At 42.1% G+C, this 26,395-nt stretch overlaps 1 protein-coding gene and 1 pseudogene across 5 annotated transcripts; both read left to right on the top strand.

Moving 5' to 3' along the window:
• Positions 1-5,237: 5,237 nt before the first annotated feature.
• MPC1 (mitochondrial pyruvate carrier 1) lies at positions 5,238-25,469 on the top strand. 4 transcript variants are annotated; one of them, XM_023223593.2, is made up of 6 exons: positions 5,308-5,446; positions 6,657-6,730; positions 19,559-19,562; positions 23,187-23,283; positions 24,292-24,424; positions 24,944-25,469. In XM_023223593.2, exons 4-6 carry the CDS (start codon positions 23,241-23,243, stop codon positions 24,966-24,968), a joined length of 201 nt encoding a protein of 66 aa, XP_023079361.1. In that variant the 5' UTR covers positions 5,308-5,446; positions 6,657-6,730; positions 19,559-19,562; positions 23,187-23,240; the 3' UTR covers positions 24,969-25,469. The 4 variants fall into 4 exon arrangements, with proteins under 4 accessions (XP_023079360.1, XP_023079361.1, XP_031791397.1 ...); XM_023223592.2 differs by lacking the exon at positions 6,657-6,730 and having other exon boundaries at positions 5,238-5,446; XM_023223594.1 differs by lacking the exons at positions 5,308-5,446; positions 6,657-6,730 and adding an exon at positions 5,564-5,582.
• LOC111550274 lies at positions 8,917-12,603 on the top strand (annotated as a pseudogene). Its single transcript, XR_002733986.1, has one exon. The product of XR_002733986.1 is annotated as a keratin, type II cytoskeletal 8 pseudogene (transcript).
• Positions 25,470-26,395: the final 926 nt, after the last annotated feature.

Here is a 26,395-nt window from a genome sequence, read left to right as displayed (position 1 = left end):
TTGCCATTTATTTGCTAACAAGTTACTGAGTTGCTAAACAGAGTAAAGATTCCTTGCCTGTAAAACCATTTCTTTGTGACTTCTCCATCCACAGTGGAAGGACTGAAACCAACCTAAGACAAAAATAGGGAGTAGGAGGGAGCAAAGCTGCTTACTTAACAGGATGTACCAAGCCCTGGGGCAGCATGTGGGTTCATTAGAGGTGGGACAGGAAGGGCTATCTTAGCTAAACTATTGTGCATTCATATTTGACACGTTGTATTGGTTTTTGAATCTAGGTGACACTGCTGACTTGGGGTCAAGGGTCCAAGTTTCTTAGCTTATTGGTGTACTACAGTACATTCTTTAAATTACTAAGCAAATGGAATTAATGTGTAACTTAAGAACCAAACAGAGGCAGGTGCTGGGCTGAGAGAAAATTGGGCAGCAGGACAGAAACAATGCATCTTTACATTTACAAAACATTTTTATCATCCACTAAATACCTCCTTCTAAATTGCCTTTGCCATCGCAACAAACTGCAGGAAAGACAAACGGGCTATTTATCCCCATTTCCGGAATGAATGAATGAACAAAATAAAGGCAATATGATCAGGAAACGGTGGAATTCAGTGTTTTCACTCACAGAACGACTCTGCTTTCTTATTTTTTCTTTCTTTTTTCTTTTTCTTTTTGAGACAGTCTCGCTCTGCCGCCCAGGCTGGAGTGCAGTGGTGTGATCTCCGCTCAATACAACCTCCATCTCCTGGATTTAAGCGATTCACCTGCCTCAGTCTCCTGAGTAGCTAGAACTATAGGCGTGCACCACTATGCCCGGCTAATTTTTGTATTTTTAGTAGAAATGGGGTTTCACCCTGTTGGCCAGACTGGTCTTGAACTCCTGACTTCAAGTGATCTGCCCACCTTGACCCCCCAAAGTGCTGGGATTACAGGCATGAGCCACTGTGCCCGGCCTTTCTTTTTGTTGTTGTTCTATGTTGATAATTGGATGAGAGAAGTTGGTTTATTACAAATGGAAGCTTTTCTTCGATCACAGGAAGCTGATGGACGTTGTAAGATCAAGGAAAGAACAAACGGAGGTAATCAGCTTATAGTCAATCAGCAGCCTCCTTGGAAGAGTGTGGGCCTCATGAAAAGGTAACAAGTACTACATGCTCAAATGGAAAAAAAAAATTTTCCTGAGAAAGTGAATGAATTAAAATTAGACCGTTATAAAAATACTACGTAGATACATGAAAAAAATTCATAACCATGCAGGAAATGCATGACTGCCAACATTCTTAATGACGTAGTTTCTATTGAAATTACGGTCAAATTAGTAACACATATATTCTCTTCTTGACAAAAATTGGAAACATTAATCCTAATCAGTGAACACTTAATAACTACCTTACCCTGAGATAATAACAAAAGGAACAGAAATTCTTCAGAGTATCATTTTCCTTATTCTCTAGAGAGAAATAAAAGCTCTTTAGATAATATGTATATTAACCCAGGGCACAGAAATCTCTGGGCCCAGGGATGAAAACTGAAGTAGAGCACTTGCCATCACACATTGCAAATGGCTCTGCAGATCAGGAAGGATGAAGAGTCAATTTGTGGACAGCCTGGGCGCTCCTCAGCAAGTCGGCCAGAACCAGTCATGCAGCCCCATGCGGAGGCTCTGCAGAGGGGACCCAGCCCTTCTACAAGCAGACGCACTGCCATCGCATACACACCGTGTACGTGGACTGCCTGCACAACACGGACCCGTAAGGGGTGCTCTGTCAACAGAGGCCAGCTTCCTTCCAAACTGACCAAAAATCTGTCCAAACTCACAGATCCTGCGTCTACAGGGAAGCGCCAAGTGCAGCCTATTCTGATTGTCGTCTCTGAACTTTGATGGGCAGGTGAGATTGGGGCTCACTGCTGGGCCTTTACACTCACTTCCGCAAACCTGGGGTTCAGAATAGCCAGTGATGCTTTCATTTGTGCCTTCCATACACCATCCAAACATGGACAAACCATGCAGGACTGGCCTTTCTAAAGTTTTACAAAATCATGTACATGGGTCTATCTATTGCTGTGTTCTTATGCTTTAGATCACATTCCTGCTTCATATTTGAAGTAAGAGATATATGGCAACATAAAAGAAATACTTTTTGTGGCAACATGGGGGAAGTATGAGAGTCACAGAGAACTTAGTTCAAACCCAAATTATCCACTTACATATGTCTTTACATACTCCAATTTCTACTCCTTCATGGAATGGGAACTAGTGGAAAGCTCAGAGGTCCCAATTGAGGCCCAAATGTGGGAAGTAAAGCCTCTTGACCCCAGCCCAGTGGTGGCAACAGTACATTAGGGGCAGGTACCCTCTGTAGGGTTTCTCCAAGTGCTGGACCCTGACCAGCAGCCTCAGAGTCACCTGCAACGCTCATTAGCCACACAGCTTTCAGCCCCAACTCCAGATCTTCTGAGTTTGAGGTTGGGGTCCAGGAACCTGCCAAGGATTCTTCTGACAGCTCAGGTTTCAGAACCACTATTCATGAGGGAAAGAAAAATATTAAGGGCTAGGACACAGCAGCTATGAGATCCAGGAGCCTGTTATCACATGGAAAGTCTCCTTTTCCACCAATCTTGCAGAGCAGTTTGGCTTCATTCAAGAAACCACTCAGTTTCCTTACACCTACCTACCTTCTGGGTTGATGTGAGGAGGAGAAATAATGTACAAATAGTGCCTAATGCTCAACAAAAGGTAGCTATTAATAACATTATTATTAGTAATCAAGACCTCCTCACTTTTCACAGGTTGTACATTCCTAACCCCATCATGAAGCCAGTTCACGTGGAACAGAACAACCTTCCTGGTGTTATTATAAGACTGCAACATTGTGTAATGAGATACACTTTCAGAGGCGATCAAGGTCAGCTGGGACCAATAGAGACCACGATCCTAACAGAAAATGAACCCCACTCAATTAAGGGCTTAGCATTTTCATTCTCAAAGGCATTTCTTCTTCTTTAACACCACTTATTTTGAATAGATAGCATATGTAGACTGTACAAACTTCAAAAAGAACAAAGAAAGATACAATGAAAAGTCAGTGTCACTCTTGCTCATCCTTAGAGGCAGCCACTACTAACATTTCTCCAGTATCTTTGCAAACATGAATGTATATATTTTCTTTGTCCCTATGCACAATGAGTAGCATACTTTATACACTATTTTGAACCTGGTTTTTCTTGAAAATAAAAAAGATGTTTCATATCAGCACGTATATAGAGTTTCAACGACTGTATACTAATCCACTAAATGCATGCACCGTGATTTATTTAACTCTCTCCCTATGGGTGGATATGTAAACTCTAATCTTTCCATACTAAAAACAATGCTGTACACATGAAATTACACAAACTGGCTTGTCTATCCTCGGAAATCTCTAGATGGGCTTGCTGGGTTAAAGGGGACGTCCGTTATTAACACTAATACACTGCGGGTCACTAACGTTGAGAATTCCTGTTCGCCAAAGGCATTTTATTTCTTTTTTATTTTAGAGATAGGATTTCCCTCTGTTATCCAGGCTGGAGTGCAAGGGCACAATCTCGGTTCACTACAACCTCCACCTCCCAGGTTCAACCGATTCTTGCGCCTCAGCCTCTCTAGTAGCTGGGATTACAGGCGCGCATCACCACGCCTGGCTAATTTTCGTATTTTTAGTGGAGACGAGGTTTCACTATGTTGGCCAGGCTGGTCTCAAACTCCTGACTTCAAGTGATCCACCTGCCTCAGGGTCCAAAGTGCTATGATTACAGGGGTCAGTCACCGCGCCCGGCCACCAGAGGCATTTTAAATGATCATCCACATTAGAAACATAACGAAACGAAACAACCTGGAAAGGTAAGCAAAAGCCTTCAATGTGTTCCTTTCTCTGCCTTGGTGATCCCAAAGTCGTGCTGCGGCTTATATACCTGTTTGGGTGAGGGAGAAGGGACAATATGGAGGAAGGTGAACAAGATGGAGCAGTACCTGTTGTTTCTGGGTTCTTCATCACCAACTTACCCGGGCGCGGAAAAATGCAGCCCGCGCCCAGGAAGATGCAGATCAACCGAGCATGCGCCAGAGACCGAGATTTACCTGGCCGCACCTACGGAACGCCCACCCCACGCGCCCTTAATCCGCCCACTGCCCGCCCCCTTCCAGTACCAATGCATTAAAGTCAGCTGCGCAGGAGCCGGCCTGACTTCTTCGGCCCCCGCATTGGTGGACCAGGGAATATCACCCCGAGGGCGCCTGCGGGACGTCTCTGGCCCACCCCCCACCCCACCCCCGCCCCCACACCTGAGGACCAGGGAACCTCGCCTGGAGAGTGTGTGCATATTTGCGATAAAGGGCTGCCGCTTTCTTATGTACTTTGGCCTCATGTTTAATTACTTAGCTCTCCTAAATTGTTACATTAAATTAAGACAGGTGGTGCAAATCAATACCTACGCGAGGGTCGCGTGCCAATGGGCCCTTTCTTTTCAATATGCACCCGCGGTGGGACTTATAGAACCTTTATTTTCAACACATAAGCAGTCACGCTTCCTCGAGCCTAAGGCTTTGTGCTATTCTTAAATGCTTTCCTCCTCCAACGCTGCGGCTCCCTCCTGAGCCCGTAGCTGCGGCGCGCTGGTGAGGAGCGCCAGCCCTGGGTGCCGTCAGCCACCCTGGAGAGACCGGTCACGGGGAAAGTGCTCGGGAGAAGCCAGGGCCCCGGCTGCGGTCGCTGGCACGGGGCTCTGTGCAGTCCCCAGTAACCGGAAACCGCAGGTGGCCCAGCTGGCGGGCCGGGTCTGCCCACGAGGATGCAGGAAACGCGGGGGCCGCGGGCCGCCGGGCCAAGGTGCCCTTGCCAGGAATCGGCGCAGACACAGGCCCTGGGCGCCGGGGGAACCCGGCCAGTCCCACCGCGCGCTGCGCCGCAGGGGCCCCACTGCAGGGCGCCCCAAGACCGCGCGACGCTCGGCAGGGCGCCCACAGCCCTGCGGGACAGAGAGATGTCACCTCCAAGCCCCCGCGGGCCGGGAGCCGCTGGAGCCTAGCAACCGCCTGTCAGCCCCCGCCCTGCCCCCAGCCGCTTTACGGCAGCTGGCCCCGCCCCCGTGCGCCACAGAGGGCGGGAAGGAGGTGTGCGCCACGAGCCAGCCAGTCCGCGCCACCATCTCCGGCCCTGCGCCCTGTCATTGGCCGAGAGCCGGGCTGCGCGGCGCGGCCGTAAGGCGTGGCGCGGTGTCGTGAGGCGAGCCCCAGGGCTAGCTCGCCGTCGGCCGCCGCGGGGTGGGCCTGGGTGTCATTGGCTCTGGGAAGCAGCAGCAGCGGCAGTGTCCTCTCGGGGTCTGGTGTCGGCACAGCCATGGCTGGTGCGCTGGTGCGGAAAGCGGCGGACTATGTCCGAAGCAAGGATTTCCGGGACTACCTCATGAGGTGACGAGCGCCGCAGGTCGGACCCCGCAACCCGGAGGGGCGCCCAGGAGGCTGCGACCCGTGCAGTCCGCGACGAGGGCGGCCGCGAAGACGCGGTGGCCCCGGGCAGCGGGTGGGCCCGGGCCCAGGCGAGAGGGTGCGCTTCTCAGGGGTCCCCCACCCAGATCCCTCCCGGACCCCCACGCCCCGAAGCGGACGGCGTAGAGAGCCGTTGACAGTGGGTGGGGGTGACAGTGGGTGTCCTCTCCCGGCAGGGTGACAGTGGGCGCCCCTCAAAGCAGGGGTGACATTGGGTGCCCTTCAGGGAGCGGGTGACGGTGGGCGTCCCTCTTGGCCAAGATGACAACGGGGACGCCTCTCCTGGTAGGGATAACAGTGGACGCCCTTCCCGGTCAGAGTGGCAGTGGGGACCGGGAGGGACGAAAGTGACAGTGGGCGCCCCTCAGGACATGGTGACAGTGGGGACGCCTCTCCCGGCACGGGTGCCAGTGGGCGCCCCTCAGGGCAGGGTGACCGTGGAGACGCCTCTCCCGGCCGGGGGGACAGAGGCTCGTTCCTCTCGCTTAGTTGGCAGTGGGGAACGTCCCTCCAGGCCAGGTGACAGTGGCTCGCTCCTCCGAGCGGGAGTGGTCTCCTGGCCGGTTTCTACCAGATCCTCGGAGTGGGTCGCCGGTCACCTGCGTCGGTCCAGGTGTGCTAGAGGCCGCGACCTGGGCGTGGGTTGGGGAGACGCCAGCGGGAGGCGCTGCTGAGAGCGCAGCGCGGCGCTGTTGGAGCGGAGCTTCGGGTGCACCTAGCCAGCTTCTGGGACAGCGGAAATAAAATGTGCTGGCCTTGGGTTCGCCTTTCGGTTTTCTCATTATAAGGACTTTAAGCTTGGGAGGAAGTACAATTTAAGATGTTTTTATATACGAATTTCTGTCATCCAAAGTAAAGTGATGTGTCTCTAAGGACGTACTTTTTTCTCCTTGTTCTATTTTATGTTCACTCCTCCTTTCCAATTAGAAACAAGGAGCATTCGCGGTTGGAAAGCCTGAAAATACGTCTATAATTTATTTGCACTTGTAATCTTGAGGCGCTTGTTTTCATTTCAAAATATTGAGTATAACTTTGAAGCAGTTTTAGGTTATTTAGGAGTATAATTTTAGTTTTTCAGTGAATGATTTTAAAACCAAGGTAAGTGTACAGCTGCGGTTTTTTTTTTTTTCAGTAGTTAATAGTGTGGTCAAGAGGTAAAGAGGTGAAAGCTGAGGAGAAATAAATCCTGTTATAACCGTCCAAAAGGTATAGTATGAAGGCAACTTGATTTTAGCAATAAATAAGTTTTAAATCCTGAATTTTATTGCTAATACTTTTTACTTCCACTTTTATAGAGCACTAGGGTAGGAAAAATAATTCAGTCTGCCGTATGGTAAAATTGTAAATGGAAGCTTCACTTCTGACTTTCATAAAAAGACATTTCTATGCTTAAATCGAACTATGATTAATTAAGATGGATATTTAGTACTGTGGAGCACAGCAATTTATCAGATTCATGGTAGTAAAAATGTGAACAAAGTACCAATCTGAGGATATGCTCTTAATCCTTGCAGTTAAGTTTCTTTACAGCTTTGAATTTTAGCTTTTTACTAATGTCTTGTATAATGAACCTTCCTAATCGGTACAGCTAAAGATAACATTGTATGGTAAAATTAAAAATACAGTTTTGACACCTAGCTATATAAAAATTATGCTGATAATTACCTAACAGTTTTCTTTTCTTTTTTCTTTTTTTTTTGAGACGGAGTTTCACTCTTGATGCCTGGGCTGGAGTGCAGTGGTGCTATTTTGGCTCATCCAAACCGCCGCCTCCTGGGTTCAAGTTATTTTCCTGCCTTAGCCCCAAGTTGCTGGGATTACAAGCATGCGCCACCATGCCCGGCTAATTTTGTATTTTTAGTAGAGACGGGGTTTCTCCATGTTGGTCAGGCTGGTCTCGAACTCCCGATCTCAGGTGATCCGCCCACCTCGGCCTCCCAAAGTGCTGGGGTTAACAGGTGTGAGCCACCATGCCCGGCCCTAACAGTTTTATTACATAGGAAGAATTTGTTAAAGGTATTTTCAAGGAAGAGAGCTCTGCTTTTCTAAGTGTTATATTTTCTTCTACTAGATGGGTTTCCAAGAGCCAGGCTTTTCAAAAGGATACTTCAGTATATCATCTAACCTTCTTTTCTAAAATTAATTTTATGTAGCTTTAAATTTTTATACTTTCTCAAGTATTTAATTCAATTACACTTTGACTAAATAAGGAAAAGAAGAGAATTGCATTACTCAGAACAGTGTTGCCTGGTAGAGCACCAGACTAGGATTCAGAAGAATGACTCACAGTCCAGGATCCCCAGCAAGTTGATCCCAGCAGACTTTATTTGCCCGTCAAATGGGTTTAATAATAATGCTCTTTTTGGGTTATCAAGAAAATTAAATTGGATAAGGGATGTGAAAATTACAGGAAACTCCAAATCACTCTACATTTTATTATATCCTTCTGTTTTTGAAAGCAAAAACACTTTTTAAAGTGTATAGTTATTTAGAAAGTTAAAATCTTGTGTGAGCTATAAAGCTGTATGATCTTGAACTGAAATTATTTTTGAAAGGTGAACACGTGATGTGAAACATTCAGCTGACCTGTTTTCCCTGCCATTCTTGGCAGCAGTGGGAATTCATGATAGGTCTGCCAAATAGTGATTGAGGGCCACTTTGAGGTCAGGTATCAAAACTCTGACCAGAAGCTTTTTATTTTAGTGTTTCCTCCTAGAAAGAGAAACCTTTCTTCCTAGAACGTATCAGAGGAAAGTACTTCCTATTTGTTCTTCCAATCTTTTTGCTTACAGCCGGGCTTTTCTTTAGCAAAGAAGAATAAAATATAAAGCAGAAAATGTAATTATATCTCTCTTCTTCTAATCAGAAACAAAGTTCTATCCCTTCCTCTTTTTACTTCATCAGTTGCCTTTGGTACATACTTTGCATGCTCTGCATTCTTTTTGTAGCCTACTGAAGGGGTCTAGAGGTTTTCTCAACTAAAGCTGTTCTAGAATTTTAAAAATTGAGTTTTTCGGCATAAATTTAAAATCATATTTTACACAGATTATAAATTTATTTCAATCATGTTTTATGAATCAAGTTGAACATTCTTACTAAACTGAATTTCCAAGTGTATTTATTTATTTAGAGACAGGGTGTTACTCTGTCACCCAGGCTGGAGTGCAATGGCATGATCATAGCTCACTGTAACCACCCACTCCTGGGCTTAAGTGAGCCTCCTGCCTCAGCCTCCCAAGTAGCTAGGGCTACAGGTGTGCACAATCATACCTGGTTAGTTTTTTGGGTTTTGTTTTTTTGTAGAGATAGGATCTTGCTATGTTGTCCAGGCTGTTCTTGAACTCCCAGCCTCAAGCAGTCCTCCCATCTTGGCTTCCCAAAGCTCTGGGATTATAGGCATGAACCACTATGCCCAACCCATCCACATGTATTTTAAATGATGATTTTTTTTTTTTTTTTAACTGAAAGAGTTTATGAAACTGGCTCTCACTTAGGACACCTAAGAACCAAAGGCAATGTGTGGACTTTGATTGGGCCTGGTGTGAAAAAACAGCTGGAAAAGGCATTACTGGGATAACAGAACGCTTAAATAGCATCTCAGTATTAAATAATATTAAATAATTATTGGAAATTGTTAGTTGTGATAATAGTACTGTTAAACCTAGGTGATGAGTTTGAATGATGGATTTGAAGCCAAACTCTTGCTTTCCAGCTTTGTGAGCTTGGGCAAATTGTTTAGCTTTTGTGCTTTGGTAGCTGTTTAATGATATAGTATAGTGCTTGACAAAAGTAAGTGTTGAATTTATTTTTTATTGTAACTAATATTGCATGTTTAATCCCCAGGATTTCTGGTACTCTCTTTTTGGTACTTTCTTCTATCTCTTCTTACTTACCTTGGTTAGTATCTTGAATCAAGAACTTCCTGGGTCTCTATTCCAATACCTTTTTCTTAAGAAACGATTCCCTCACCTTTCTTATTGACAGAATAAAGAAAGAGAGCTTTTCTTTGCTTTTCCTCTTCCCTCATTCTCCTTCCTAGATTTCTGGTTAAGAAGAATAAATTAGAATAAGCAAAAAAGTTTTGAGGTAGGACATATATTTTAATGATTAACTCAATCAAGGTCTGTGCAGCTTTATTCTAGAGACTGATTCCTCTTCTCAAGTTGTGTATATTACAGTAAAGGTGAATGGATACACACACACACACACACACATACACATATGTATTTGTATATGTGTGCAGAGGATGTTTCCTTAAGAAGAACCTAGATCATAGAGTGCTTTAAAATCAGTTAATCACTTAGCATGCTTATGAATCTGAAGTTAGTGGGATGTTTGCATTGAATATTCTGAAGTTAATGAGGTATTCTAAATTAATTTTAACTTCTGAGTCTCCAGGAAAGCTTTCAGAATTTATACTTACTACCCAGGTGAGAAGTTGCAGTAGAATAAAAGGGAATCTTTCCCAAACTTGTGGAATTTTAGAGTCGGAACGGGCCTTAGACATTCCAGTGCTTCATTTGCCACATGAGAAGGCTGATATCTGAACCAAACAGATAATTTCAGAACCTCTGGATACCAAACTTGTGAAGCTAAAACAGAAATGTCAACTTGGGATTTAGAGGAAAATAATAATGCGTAGAAACGGTTTTGAAAAAAAGGTTTTAGATATTTTTGTGCTCCGTGTTTTCCTGCATATGTCTCCCTTTTCTCTGCCAAACTGCTTTTCACACCCGGTCCTTGGACTCTTTGAGCACTTCCCTGCCATATAACTGACTTTCAGAAATTGAATGAAGCTGTAAATGTCGAAGCAGGACTGGCCATAAGAGTCTCTTAATACCTGGATAGTCCAGTCACAAAGGTCTTTACTGTCATTCAGCTGACTTTTGGCTCGCTAAATATAGCTGAATATCACAAATTCTAATTGTTAAAACCCTCCCTCATTTTAATTTTGAACTAGAAAACTAGACAAAATTTGGTAAGAATAAATTTCAGCAAACTGTAGAATTATGATCTAGAGTATCTCAAAATTTTATCCCATTTTACTTTGAATAATGTTAGAAATATACTATGCTAGGCTGTCAGTTGGATCCTTTTAGTACTACATAAGTAAGTTATAAATTACCTAAATTCCTCTCAGTACTTTCAGAGAAAGCTAACATTACCGTAATTGTGGAAAAATTAGAGACTGACCTAAAAGCTCCTCTGCTCCTTTTCAAATCTCCTCCTGGTTCAGCCTGCCTGCCTCCACTTCTGCCTCCACCGTGTCCATCAGGGTGACCTAGCAGCCCTACAGGGTATTCACCTCTGGCCCCCGGGCCTTCAGCAGTTGCTCCTACATGAGCAGGCCCAGGGCCTGTATCAGCTCCTTGATTGTCTCCCTAGTGGGCAGCAGCAGCAGCTTCCAGGGTGTCTGGGGCGCTGGCATGGGTCTGGCTAGAGGCTATGGTGGGGCCAGGAGTAGGGGAGGCATCACAGTCATCACAGTTAACCAGAACCTGCTGAGCCACCTTAAGCTGGAAGTGGACCCCAACATTCAGGCCATGTGCACCCAGAAGAAGGAGCAGATTTAGACCCTCAACAACAACTTTGCCTCCTTCATCGACAAGGTGCAGTTCATGGAGCAGCAGAACAAGATGCTGGGAACCAAGTGGAGCCTCCTGCAGCAGCAGAAGACGGCTCAGAGCAACATGGACAACATGTTCGAGAGTGACTTCAACAGCCTTCTGTGGCAGCTGGACACTCTGGGCCAGGAGAAGCTGAAGCTGGAGGCAGAGCTTGGCAACACGCAGGAGATGGTAGAGAACTTCAAGAACAAGTACAAAAATGAGATCAATAACCGTACAGAGCTGGAGAATGAATTTGTTCTCATCAAGAAGGATGTGGATGAAGCTTATGTGAACAAGGTAGAGGTGGAGTCTCACCTGGAAGGGCTGACTGATGAGATCAACTTCCTTAGGCAGCTTTGTGAAGAGGAGATCCGGGAGCTGCAGTTCCCGACCTTGTGCACATCAGTGGTGCTGTCCTTGGACAACAGCTGCTCCCTGGACATGGTCAGCATCATTGCTGAGGTCAAGGCCCGGTATGAGGAGACGGCTAACCGCAGCCGGGCCAAGGCTGAGAGCATGTACCAGATCAAGTATGAGAAGCTGCAGACGCTGGCCTGGAATCATGGGGATGACCTGCGTTGTACAAAGACTGAGATCTCCAAGATGAACCGGAACATCAGCTGGCTCCAGGCTGAGATTGAGGGCCTTAAAGGCCAGAGGGCTTCCCTGGAGGCCACCATCTCAGATGCCAAGCCGCACTGGGAGCTGACCATTAAGGATGCCAATGCCAAGCTTTCTGAGCTGGAGGCTGCCCTACAGCAGACCAAGAAGGACATGTGTGGCCTCTGCATGAGTACCAGGAGCTGATGAATGTCAAGCTTGCCCTGGACATCGAGATTGCCACCTACAGGAAGCTGCTGGAGGGTAAGGAGAGCTGGCTGGAGTCTGGGATGCAGAACATGAGTATCCATATGAAGACCACCAGTGGCTATGCAGACGAGCTGAGCTTCGCCTACAGGGACTTAACAAGCCCTGGCCTCACCTATGGCCTGGGCTCCAGCTTTGGTTCTGGCAGGGGCTGGAGCCAGCTCCTTCAGCTGTACCAGCTCCTTCAGGGCTGTGGCTGTAAAGAAGATCAAGACCCGTGATGGGAAGCTGGTGTTCAAATCCTCTGATGTCCTGCCGAAGTGAAGGGCCACAGCAGCCCCACCCAGTCTACCTACCCTGGGGCTGCCCCAGAGCCTGTTGGAGAGGCTACAGTGCAGGGCTGCACAGGAAACAGGAGACCCACCTGTTTTAGTCCCTTTTCACACTGCTTATAAAGACATACCCAAGACTTGGAAGAAAAAGAGGTTTAATGGGCTTACAGTTCCACAAGGCTGGGGAGTCCTTAAAATCCACCGCACCCAGCGAAAAATTTTAAAAAATAATTATAACTGGCCGAGGCAGGTGGATTACCTGAGGTCTGGAATTCGAGACCAGCCTGGCCAACATGGTGAAACCCCATCTCTACTGAAAATATAAAAATTAGCTGGCTGTGGTGGCACATGCCTGTAATTCCAGCTACTTGGGAGGCTGAGGCCGGAGAATTGCTTGAGCCTGGGAGACGGAGATTGCAGTGAGCCAAGATGGTGCCACTGCACTTCAGCCTGGCCAACAGAGCGAGACTGTCTCAAAAAATAAATTAATTAAATAAATAATAATAATAATTGTTATTTTTGGAAAGAAGGGAAAATGGAATCATACAAAATGCTCATTTAAAACCATAAAAGGCAGAAAAAGAATAGAAGGCAAAAAAAGAAGAACAAGGACAACAAATAGAAAAGCAGTAACAAATATGGTAAATAGTAATAAAACTATATCAATAATCCTTTCAATATCAGTAGACTAAAAGTACCAATTAAAAGACATATTGTACGAGTGGATCAAAAAATAAGACTCAATATACATTGTCTACAAGAAACCCACTTTAAGTGTAAATACACATCTAGAGATAGGTGTACCATGTTAACATTAATCAAGAAAAGGCATTGGTAGCTATAGATGGAGCATAGTTCAGAGCAAGGAAAATTACCAGGGATAAAGAGAAACATTACATATGATAATGGGATCAATTCTCCAAAAAGACATATGCAATGGTTAATTTTAGATGTCAACTTTACTGGGTTAACAGATACCCAGATAGATGGTAAAACATTATTTCTGGGCATGTTTATGCAGGTGTTTCTGGAAGAGATTGGCATTTGAATCAGTAGACTGAGTAAAGAAGATGTGCCCTCACCCATGTAAGTGGGCATCATTCAATCTGTTGAGGGCCCCAGTAACAGAAAGGTAGAGAACAGACAATTTGCTTTCTCTTCTGGAGCTTGGACATTCATTTTCTTCTGCCATCAGACGTCAGAACACTAGGTTATTGGGCTTTTGAACTCTAGGATTTACACCAGTGGCCCTTCAAGTTCTCAGGGCCTTTAGCCTCGGATTGAGTTACAACATCGGCTCCCCTAGTTCTCAGGCCTTTAGACTCGGACTGAGTTACAGCACTGGCTTTACTGATTCTCCAGCTTATGAGACTTATTACTTCTATAACAGCATAAGCCAATTTCCATTAAAAATTATACATATATACACATGTATGTGTATATGCATCTATAGCTATACATCTTCTACATCTTCTATTAGTTCTGTCTCTGTGGAGAGCCCTAATACAGGTAACAATCTTTAATGTGTATGCACCATTAGAGCATTAAAACACATGAGGCAAAAACTGACAGAATTCCAAGAAAAAATGATGAATCCACTAATATAATTGGAGATTTCACCCCTCCATCATAAATAGACCCAGCAGGCAGAAAATCAGTACGGACATAATTTAACTCAACAAAACAATGAACAACTGGATATGATGAACATCAGTAGACTGCTACATGTAACAGCAGCAGAATACACATTCTTCTCAAGTTCACATGGAACACTCACCAAGATAAATTATATTCTGGAGAATAGAACACATCTTAACCAATTTAAAAGACTAGAAATCATATGGTGTGTGCTTTGGAATTAAACTAGAAGTCACTAACAGAAAGATAGCTGGAAAATCCTGGATATTTGGAGATTAAACAGCACACTTCTAAATAACTCTGGGTCAAAGAAATGTCAAGATAAATTTTTTAATATTTTGAACTAAATAAAAGTGCAAACACAACTTATCAGAATTTGTGGGATACAGTTAAAGCAGTGATTAGAGAGAAATTATAGCATTGGATGCATATATTAGAAAACAAGAAGGTTCTAAAATCAATCATCTAAGCCTCCACCTTACAAAACTAAAAAAAAAAAAAAAAAAAAAAAAACAAATTAGAATGAAAATAAGCAGAAGAAAGGAAATACAGTAGCTCTCCACCCACCTTATCCAGAGTTTGCTTTCTGCAGTTTCAGTTGCTTGTGGCCAACTAAGGTCTGAAAATACTAAGTGGAAAGTTCCAGGAACAACCAATTCATAAATTGTAAATTTTGTGTCATTCTGAGTAGCGTGATGAAATCTCATGCCATCCCACTTTATCCTTCTTGAAACATGAACCATTCCTTCGTCCACCATCTGTATGCTGTAGATGCTACCTACTTGTTAGTCACTTAGTCATGCCACCTAGTCACTTAGCCATGTCAGTTGTCAGACTGTTGTGGTATTGCAGTGCTTCTGTTCAAGTAACCCTTATTTTATTTAATGATGGCCCCAAAGTACAAGACTAGTGATGTACAAGACTACTTTGAATATGCCAAAGAGAAGCCATAAAGTACATTTTTTAAGTAAATAGGTAAAAGTTAAAGTCCCAGCACGTTATTCTGTGGATATCAACACACAGATTTTGGAGTTTAAATGGACAGGGCGGTAAACCTGAAAATAGCCAACACAGTATTGGAGGAGAAGAACAAAGTTGGAGGACTGACATTACCTAACTTTAAAACTTACTGTAGAGCCACAGTAATCCAGACTGTGGTATGGGCAAAGGAATAGACAGATCAATCAATGGAACAGAATGAAGTGCCCAGAAGTAGACCTACATAAACAAAATCAACTGAATTTTGACAAAGGAGCAAAGGCAAAACAATGTAGTAAAGACAGCCTTTTCAACAAATAGTGCTGGAACAACTGGACATGCAATTGCAAAAAAAAATAGTAAGAAGAAACGATTGTAGACACAGACCTTATACTATTTACAAAAATTCACTCAAAAAGGATCACAGACCTAAATGTACATCACAAACTATAAAACTCCTAGCAGATAATTTAGGAGAAAATCTAAATTACCTTGGGTTTGATGATCAGTTTTTCTGATACAAGATCAAAGGCATGATCCCAGAAATAATTGATAAGCTGGACTTCGTAAAAATTAAAAAGTTTTGCTCTGTAAAAGATGCTGTCAAGAGAATGAAAAGATAGGAGAAAATATTTGCAGAGGACATAACTGATAAAGGACTTTTTCCAAAATATACAAAGAACTCTTAAAACTTAACGATAAGGCCAGGTGTGGTGGCTCACGCCTGTAATCCCAGCACTTTGGGAGGCCAAAGCAGGCAGATCACTTGAGGTCAAGAGTTTGAGACCAGCCTAGCCAACATGGTGAAACCTCTACCTAATTCTCTACTAAAATACAGAAATTAGCCAGGTGTCGTGACGGGTGCCTGTAATCCCAGCTACTTGGGAGGCTGAGGCAGGAGAATCACTTGAACCAGGGAGGTGGAGATTGCAGTCAGCCAAGATCATGCCACTGCACTCCATCCTGGGCAACAGAGCAAGACTCCCTCTCAAAACAAGCCAACAAAAACCACAAAAACAAAACTCAATAATAAGAAAGGAACTCAATTAAAAATGGGCTGAAGACCTAAACAGATACCTCACCATGTTCAGATGGCAAATAAGCATATGAAAATATGCTCTGCGAAAAGATTGGACACCACTGTTCTACATCATATGTCATCAGGGAAATGCAAATTAAAACGAGATACCACTAAATATCTGTTAGAAAGGCCAAAAGGCAGAACGCTGACAAAAGCAAATGCTGACGAGGATGTGAATCAACAGGAACTCTCATTCGTTGCTGGTGGGAATGCAAAATCATACAGCCACTTTGGAAAAGTTTGGCAGTTTCTTACATATTCCTTGGTATTTACCCCTAGGAGTTGAACACTTAGGTCCACACAGAAACCTGCATGTGGATTTTTATAGAGGTTTTATTCATAATTGCTGAAACTTGGAAGCAAACAAGATGTCCTTTGGTAGGTGAATGGCAAAATAAATTGTGGTACATCCAGACAATGGAATATTATTCAGCACTAAAACATGAGCTATGAAACCATGAAAAAAGACATGAGGGAAACTTAAATACATATTACTGCATGAAAGAAGCCAGTCTGAAAAGGCTGCATACTACCTGATTCCAACTACATGATGTTCTGGAAAAGGCAAAATTACGGAGACAGTCGAAAGATCAGTGGTTGTGAGGGTTTAGGTGGAGCACAGAGGACTTTTAGAGAGTGAAACTACTGTAAGACACTGTAATGATGGATGCATGGTATTATATGTCCGAATCCACAGGATTTACAGCACTAACAGTGAACCCTAATGTAGATATGGACTTTGGGTAACAATCCTGTGTCAATGTAAGTTTCGTGATTGTGATAAATACACCATGGCGGCGGATGTAGATAATGGGGGAGTGCGTGCATGTTTTGGGACTGGGTACATATGGGAGGTACTTGGGTTCAATTTTACCGTGAACCTAAAACTTCTCTGAAAAGTAAAGTTTATTTTTTTAAAAAATGGAATACTTAATTTTTAACTGGAAATATAGTTTCTCCTCCATGAGAATTCAAAATCATAAGTGAACCCAAGAAAGTCTATGAGTTTTGTGTTTGTTTGCTTTTTTACTGAAATACAGGCAGCATATCAAATAAAGAGAAAAGAATATTTTCTAAATGGTTTTGCATTACTGTCCCCAAATTGCAGTTTATATGTGGCTTATAAATTTATCCTTTTTTTTGAAACAGGTAATAATACATATTTAGAAGCATTTTTTTTTCTAAGTTGGTTCTGTACAAATATGCTTTTCAGATATTTTGATTGAGTCGTTGATTCATGCATTCTAGAAAGTCCTGACTTAGAATTGAGGGATGATGAGTTGTAGTGTTTTGTATTTAACAGACATATTTAAACTGACTTTACTCTCAGATTGTTTTACAGTAATTAATGTGATTATATTCATGTAGGACTTTTGAATTGAGCAGGGTATGAAGGCAGAAGGTAATTCTCCCTTATTCTCATACATTTGTAATCTATAGTAAGGTCTTCTGTTGTAAAATAGGGTATAATTGAGCTGTTGTATGATTTAAGGAGAGAGTCCTAAAGGAAAAACTAAGTCATGTCCAAGCTGAAACTTTACATTGTAAGTACTACATCCTTTAAAATATTTTTATAGGGAAAAAATGTGCCCTTGGTTATTCATAGTTACCTGAAGGGCCAGTGTTCAGATACTGACAAAGGTATTTTAAGGAGAGCAATGCTGTAGGTGACTGACTGTTCTAGCTAGATTGTGCTGTCTGATCCAGTAAGGTTATCAATCTCCCTGCTATAAAGCATTGTGTTCAGTTTGCAATTGGTGTGAAATATAATTTGGATAATTACATTTGTATATATAATTTTATATGAATGATATACATTTCATAATATAACCTATCTGAAGCACATAGTAGGACCCTCTCATCTGCAGTTTTGCCTTCTGTAGTTTCAGTCACTCAAGGCCAGTTGTGGTCCAAGAAAATATTACAATATTGTGAAAGAGAGAGCGACCACATTCTCAAAATTTTTATATCAGTTTATTGTTATAATTGTTCTATTTTATTATTAGCAATTGTTGTCAATCTCTGCCTAATTTATAAATTAAACATTTTAATAGGTATGTATGTATAGGAGAAAGACATAGTATATATAGGGTTCCATATTATCCACGGTTTCAGGCATCCACTGGAGGTCTTAGAATGCATCCTCTGAGGATAAGGGGGACTACTGTATTATTGGCACCATCAACAATTATTTTCATGTTACGAAGTATAATCTCTGTGCTCTCTAAAACAAAACAACTAGTAGAATTCTTTGGACTTGAGTGTGTTTATAAAGGATTTTATTTCATTTTTCCCCCTGCTGTACTGCTCAATTTTATTATTTTATTTCAATAACTCTTTCAGTAGCTCAACTTTGAGATTTTGCCCTAAGAGAAGAGCTCAGGTATATCCTGGCAAGAGAAATTGCTATTTCAGAAATAAAAGTAACTCAATATAAGTTTTTGGTGTATTTTTAACATTCTGGAAAACAGCATTGACATTTTAACTATTCATTCATTCAACAGATATTTTTTTAAATTCTAATGTAAATGCCAGGCACTACTTTAAGTAGTCCAGTAGTAACAAAAATACATCCCTCCAGGGGTTCACATTCTGATGCAATGTGTTAGTAAGCAGAAGGGAAAGTTTCATTGTTAATAGAATTCTGCAGCAGTATGCTTCTCTCCAACTTGGCACTTTTAAGGAAATATTTCCTCGAAAGCTGTGCTGTCCAATTTGAGAGCCACTAGCCACAGGTGGCTACTGAGCACTTGAAATGTGACTAGTTCAAGCTGAGATGTACTGTAAGTGTAAAATACACACTAGAGTTCAAAGAATTGTATGAAAAAGCATGTAAACGTTCTAATGAATAGTTTTTATTGATTACATTTTGAAATTAAAATGTTGTTTTTGCATACATGTAGATTAAATAAACTATTAATACAAGTAATTTCTGTGGTTTCTTTTTACTTTTCTACTTTTCTTTTTTTTTTTTCTTTTTTTTTCCAGACGGGGTCTTGCTCTGTTGCCCAGGCTGGAATACAGTGGTGTGATCATACCTCACTGCAGACTTGAACTCCTGGGCTCAAACAATCCTCTGGAGGCACAAACCACCCATACCCAGCTAATTTTTAAAATATATTTGTGTATAGATGGGGTCTCACTATGTTGCCCAGATTAATAGTGAACTCCTGGCCTCAAGCAATCCTCCTGCCTTAGCCTCCCAAAGTGCTGGGATTACAGGCACAAGCCACTGTGCATGGCCTTCTTTTTACTTTTCTTAATGTGGCTTCTAGAAGTTTTAAATTACATATGTGGCTTGTATTTGTGCCTTGCATTATATTTCTACTGGATAGTTCTGCTCTAAGGATTGCACTTACTTTCCATAAAAATTAAGATCTAATTTCATTAAGTCAAAGTTCTTATTAGAAATGATATTACTTGATCTTTTAAAAATAATGAAAGAATGTACTCTGTTAACATTGTAGTCCTGTTACTGAAATTTGAATACAGGTGTGAGGTTGCAGTAACCTAATAAGACCAAAATCATTTGATGTTTTTTTTTTCCATGTCTCTCCTGTCTGAACTTCGGTGACTCTTCACAAAATAGTACGGTAAGAAAATTATTTCCATCCATTTCAGGCTTTTGCAGACTTTCTGCATTAACAGAGTTATGGACAGCAGACTTAGTGTCCTTTGCTTGTGAGAGCCTCTCTAGCCGCCATGGCTGGCAGGTTGCGAAGGTTGCCTACTGCACCCTGGCCTGTCCTAGGGAGCCTAGACATGAGCTCTGTGAGAGCCATGCTCCTGGGGCTGCTCCCTACTCCTGTTTTTAGAAACAAGCATATAATTACTTCATTGATAACAGTCACAGTGGAGCCTGGCAATGATGAAAGGAAACAGAGAAAGAAAAAGAGAAAGCAGGAAAAGAAAGGTGGGATGATTTTTTCCTGTAAGGTAGAGTTCATTTCCATGGCTTGATTTCACGCAGGAAGTGGTGGTGTACAATTCTGTTGGAACTTTCTTTTCAGCACGATTAAGAATTATAATGAAGTAAAATGTTTAATCCAACATATGTTAATTTCTTTTTGAATTTTAATAAAATTCCTTATTTTTCTCAAAATTGCTGAATATCTGACAGAGCATAAATCAATCATATTCTAAAAAAGGGAAGAGAGAACTAGAATCATGTACTAGATAGAAAAGATGCATTATAAACTTTCTAAGGTTAGATATTTTAGCAAACTAGTGTTAAAATTATCTTTACCTTTTATGTTCTTCTTAAGAAATATGTTTTCAGTATAGCTCAACACTTACAGTCATAAGTATATGTATAGTTCTTAACTTGCAGAACTCTGTTTCCTATAACCTAACACTCATCACACTTAAACTTCTTATTTTATTTTTTTATTTTTATTTTTTGAGATGGAGTCTTGCTCTGCTCAGCCCAGGCTAGAGTGCAGTGGCACGATCTTGGCTGCAACCTCTGCAACCTCTGCCTCATGGGTTCAAGTGATTCTCCTGTCTCAGCCTCACAAGTAGCTGGGATTACAGGTGTGAGCCACCACACCCAGCTAATTTTTGTATTTTTAGTAGAGATGGGGTTTCACCATGTTGTTCAGGCTGATCTCGAACTCTTGACCTCATGATCTGCCTGCCTCGGCCTTCCAAAGTACTGGGATTACAGGTGTCAGCCACCACGCCCAGCCCATACTTAAACTTTTAATACCATCACTTAGCCAGGAATCTCCCAGGGCTACTTTAGGTTTAGATTTATTCCATTGTCCATTTCTGCTTTACCCCCACCTATAAAAGAAGACACATTCACAACCGGTGGTAGAGAAACTGGTTTATATGCCCCTCTTAGAATAACTCTTCAGGCTTTGTCACAGCCCTGGGTTCATGCATGATAAAGTAGACAGCAACACCACCATATAGTGCAGAGGAATGGAAAGAGAGTAAATGGAAAAGGAGATGAAAATAGACCAAGTGGAGAAAGGCCTGGTCAAAAAAGGAAGAAAAGGAAGGTCACTATGGAATAATAGAGAGTTGAAAAATGAAGTGGCACCCAATAACAGGACAGGTAGGAAAAGAAGTAGGTAAGGGGGAGATAGATACTCTCCCTTAAAAGAGTCTGGGGAATAAGGAAAAAAGAAAACTGGCCATATCTCATCTAAATATAAGAAATTAAAAGTCATTGTTAATAGAATTCTGCAGGAGTGCACTTCTCTCCAACTTGTCATCTTGTCATTTTTTTTTTTTTGGACAGTCTCACTCTGTTGCCCAGGCTGGAATGCGGTGGTACAATCTCGGCTCACTGCAACCTCCACCTCCCAGGTTCAAGCAGTTCTCTGCCTCAGGCTCCCAAGTAGCTGGGATTAAGGCACCTGCTACAACACCCGGCTAATTTTTGTATTTTTAGTAGACACAGGGTTTTATCATGTTGGCCAGGCTAGTCTTGAACTCCTGACCTCATGATCCACCCGCCTTGGCCTCCCAAAGTGCTGGGATTACAGGTGTGAGCCACTGCACCCGACCCAACTTGTCATTTTCAAAGAAATATTTCCTCTAAAGTCGTGCTGTCCAATTTGCGAGCCACTAGCCACCTCATCTAAATGTAAGAAATTAAGTGAAATTTGCAATAGTGAGTATCTTAGATAATATCTAGTCTGAACGCAAGAGGACTAATTAGCCAGCCCAGAATCTCAAGATTCTTTAAACCAACTGTGCCTAATTTACAGAGTTTATAACTCACATGTTAAACCCTGAAATACTTATCGTGATGGCTATATGGGAACTTTGACCTTTTATAGTTATTTCAATGACCTTGTGGCTTACATGTTAAGTAAACATTTTAAAATACTCTATTATGCCAAATCTAATTCCCATTTATTTTTCTTATATTTCCCTTGGTTTACCACTTTTTAGGGAATTTTTGTATTTTAACCCCTCGTCAATAATAGAAGCAAAGTCTAGAAATGTATTTAACAGTCTGAATTTAACCTAAACGTTATGATAGGCAGAAGTCAAGCAAAGACTGTTTTTACTCTTTAGTGTTGGGATAACTAAAAGGGGTGTTTAGCCAACAAGATGTGGTTTCTTTCAGATTTGGAAATATTATTTCCAAATTCTAAATTAATGAAACAATTTTTCATTTAATGAACAAAAGCCACAAGCCGTATTTTATTTCAGCCTCTAAAATTAAATTGATTGTGGCTGCTGTCAAACACAGACAACTTCACTTTGGTATCCTTGAATGAGTGTAGTTGTAGAATGAGAAACTATTGGTTCATTTCTTTAATATTAATGTAAGTTTTTGCTATTATGTCAAAAGTACTTTCCAATCTTAATTTCTTAGTGTCTGGGGTCCTGGGTATTGATTTCCAAGTTCTTTTAACTTAGAATAGCTCATATAAGCTGAAAAACAATTTATTCCCTTATTAAGCTTCTTTCTTCAGAAAAGTACCCAATTTACGGTCTGCATTTTAAGAATTATTGGCCGGGCGCGGTGGCTCAAGCCTGTAATCCCAGCACTTTGGGAGGCCGAGACGGGCGGATCATGAGGTCAGGAGATCGAGACCATCCTGGCTAACACAGTGAAACCCCGTCTCCACTAAAAAATACAAAAAACGAGCCGGGCGAGGTGGCGGGCGCCTGTAGTCCCAGCTACTCGGGAAGCTGAGGCAGGAGAATGGCATAAACCCGGGAGGCGGGGTTTGCAGTGAGCTGAGATCCGGCCACTGCACTCCAGCCTGGGCGACAGAGCGAGACTCCGTCTCAAAAAAAAAAAAAGAATTACTAACAAATATCCTAATGACAATTTGGGAAAAGGAGTCTGGATAGATTTAAACATAAAAATTATGGAGAATAGTTCTAACAGGGTTTGAATTATAGCAACAATGAATTGTGTAAGAAGTTAATCTTATTTTTAAATTTTCTAAATGGGACAATCAGAGACGACTTGGTTGTAGTGTGGAAACCAGTAGGGACCTTGGGAAGCTGCCAAACCCTTTCTAGCTCTGGGCTCACCTGTAAGAACTGCTGATTCCTATGAGAACACTTGGACAATCCAATACCTGAATGTTAACCATCAATTAACCCAGTAAACCTGCAAAATGGAAACGAAGATTTGTGTTCAGGAGTTTCACATGGTTATTTAAAGTAAGGAAAATTTCAGCTATTTATAGTTCTGTCTTAACTTTTTCCTCTCTTCATTTTTTTCCTCTCATTTTTTGTAGCACTTCTGGGGCCCAGTGGCCAACTGGGGTCTTCCCATTGCTGCCATCAATGACATGAAAAAGTCTCCAGAGATTATCAGTGGGCGGATGACATTCGGTAAGAATGCAGATTTGGATAATTGGGAGGACTTTCAACATAGTAGAGCTCCTGCTTGCATTTCTTTTTTTTTTTTTTTTTTTTTTTTTGTGAGACGGAGTCTCGCTCTGTCGCCCAGGCTGGAGTGCAGTGGCCGGATCTCAGCTCACTGCAAGCTCCGCCTCCTGGGTTTACGCCATTCTCCTGCCTCAGCCTCCCGAGTAGCTGGGACTACAGGCGCCCGCCACCTCGCCCGGCTAGTTTTTTGTATTTTTAGTAGAGACGGGGTTTCACCATGTTAGCCAGGATGGTCTCGATCTCCTGACCTCGTGATCCGCCCGTCTCGGCCTCCAAAAGTTCTGGGATTACAGGCTTGAGCCACCGCGCCCGGCCTCCTGCTTGCATTTCAAGATTGTAGCACCAGATGTTATAGTCACTATCAGAAAGTCACATACAGAATGTGATGGCATGGAAGAGTGTTACTTCTCCATGTGAGTAAGAAACAAGATTAATTAGAAATATTTATCTAGGAAGTAGTAACATCTTATTTGCCTTTCAGATTTAGCACAACCATCTGAAGAATGTGTCATCTGAATCATTCTAATAGTCACTCTAATGATTTATATTGTGAACTTTTTGGGGGGAAAGTGTTATTAAACTTACTTGAAACCCTGATATTTGAACATAAAACTGTTGTGGAGGGAATAAATAATTCTTTCAGATAATGAATGGATTATAAGCAACTCTAGGAGATAAAAAAGAAGTGGCTAGCATGAATTTCAGCCTACTCTTGCTCTGAAATATGTTCCTTAAATGTTTAAATAATTAACAAAAATGCATAGCAGTACAGTAAAATTTTTTATGAGCTTCCTATTCATACAGGCATTGAAGTAACAACTTTTATCTGTCAAAGGCTTTCGCAGAAGAGGTTCTTTTCTGATCAAGGCAATGGAACTGTTCATCTTTGTGGTCCTATCAACTCTCAGTTTTCTAAGTTATTGATTATCTTTGCTCTGCTATTTTTGGCAGCCCTCTGTTGCTATTCTTTGGCATTCATGAGATTTGCCTACAAGGTACAGCCTCGGAACTGGCTTCTGTTTGCATGCCACGTAACAAATGAAGTAGCCCAGCTCATCCAGGGAGGGCGGCTTATCAAATACAAGTAAGCAGATTTCAATTTAGCTACTTTCTTTTCAGGAATTTGAGGAATTGGGGGGAATGAAACTAAACTCTTGTCTGAGGGACTACTTGGGGACTGGAGTGTGTATAGATGTGCTTTAGCAGTTGGGGAAACCACTTAATAAAACATGCAAGTTAACATGAAGTAGGATACAGGCTGAGCATCCCAAATCCAGAAATCTGAAATGCTCCAAAATATGAAACTTTTGGAGTGCCAACATGACACTCAAAGGAAGTGCTCATTGGAGCATTTCAGATTTTGGATTTTCAGTTTAGGGATGCGCAACTGGTATAATCCAGTTATTCCAAAATCTGAAAAAATCTGAAACATGTCTGGGCCTAAGCATTTCAGATGAGGGATACCCAGCCTATATTACTGTTTTTTAAGTTGCAAGTTGAAATACTTGTTATGTAAAAGTGTCTTTTTAAAGCCATCCAAAGCCCTTGTGATTGGCATTGAAATTTTGTTTCTCACTGAATTTTTCTTTTTGTTTCTTTCCAGGATGACTAAAAAGGCATCTGCATAACAATGGAAAATGAAGAACAAGGTCTTGAAGGGACAGCATTGCCAGCTGCTGCTGAGTCACAGATTTCATTATAAATAGCCTCACTAAGGAAAATACACTGCTATTTTTACTAACCATTCTATTTTTATAGACATAGCTGAGAGTCTCTAAACCAACTCTCTGCTGCCTTACAAGTACTAAATATTTTACTTCTTTCCATAAAGAGTAGCTCAAAATATGCAATTAATAATTTCTGATGATGGTTTTTTCTGCAGTAATATGTATATTATCTATTAGAATTTACTTAATGAAAAACTGAAGAGAACAAAATTTGTAACTACCAGCACTTAAGTACTCCTAATTCTTGACATTGTCTTTAATGACCACAAGACAACCAACAGCTGGCCATGTACCTAAAATCTTGTCCCCACTGTTTAAAAATGTTATCTGTGTATTTCCATGCAGTGTGTATATTGAGATGCTGTAACTTAATGGCAATAAATGATTTAAATATTTGTTAAATGAGTATGATTAAATATCTTGCTGCATTCCGTAGGAAACTGCAGAATAGTGTATATGAAAAGACAATTATAGGTGAAAATGGAACTCCTTGAAAACTGTGAAGATGGCTGGAGGAAATGCAGAGCTGGAAGGCCAGTGTTTTCTGGAAAGCATCGACAGTCCAGCTACGCAGAATGCATTCTTTCTCTTATGGGCAAGTGTTATTAATAGAAATGCCCCTCAGTCACTGAGACTCAGGCCAGTCACATGAGTGTTCTGGGCTTCTCTTTCTCCATCTGTAAAAAGTTGCACAGGGGATTCCTGTGGTGATGTAAGAATTGTGCTGCTTTCCCGAGAAAGCTGTTGAGATTGCAGTCCCACAGGAATGGGCTGATCCTGTGAGGAAGCAACTTGCAGGGGAGGGATGGAGCTGTTGACTAGGAGCTGCTCCGGAGAGGTCTGACCAAATGACTGAAAATATTCTAAGAGCATAGTCCTGACTTCTTATTTCACATTATACAGTTAAGTTAGGGTTTTTAAAAAAATCCAACTTGAATCTGATTACAGTTTCCCATTCTCTATGTGGTGGCAGATGAGGGCAGCAGAGAAGCCCATGCTGAGCAGAGGGGAAGTCTGTGAGGTGCAGTCTCCTTCAAGGGTCCATATTCTGTCACCTTTTTTTTCTTTTTTTGAGACAGGGTCTCGCTCTGTGGCCCAGGCTGGAGTGCAGTGGCGCAATGACAGCTCACTGCAACCTCCACCTCCTGGGTTCAAGTGATTCTTCTGCCTCAGCCTCCCAAGTAGCTGGGACTACAGGCACGTGTCACCACACCCGACTGATTTTCGTATTTTTAGTAGAGGCAGGGTTTTGCCATGTTGGCCAGGATGATCCCGAACTCCTCGCCTCAAGTGATCTGCCTGCCTCCCAAAGTGCCGGGATTACAGAC

This window comes from Piliocolobus tephrosceles, chromosome 5 (genome assembly GCF_002776525.5).
Source record: "Piliocolobus tephrosceles isolate RC106 chromosome 5, ASM277652v3, whole genome shotgun sequence".
Taxonomy (NCBI): domain Eukaryota; kingdom Metazoa; phylum Chordata; class Mammalia; order Primates; family Cercopithecidae; genus Piliocolobus; species Piliocolobus tephrosceles.
Note: the sequence above shows the minus strand (reverse complement) of the source record. Positions and strands in the feature narration are given on the sequence as shown.

Coding starts and splice junctions, on each gene's coding strand:
- MPC1 (XM_023223592.2), top strand. CDS start 5,376: ATGGCTGGTGCGCTGGTGCGGAAAGCGGCGGACTATGTCCGAAGCAAG. Junction 23,284..24,291: donor CAGTGGGCGGATGACATTCG/GTAAGAATGCAG, acceptor TATTTTTGGCAG/CCCTCTGTTGCTATTCTTTG. Junction 24,425..24,943: donor GGGCGGCTTATCAAATACAA/GTAAGCAGATTT, acceptor GTTTCTTTCCAG/GATGACTAAAAAGGCATCTG.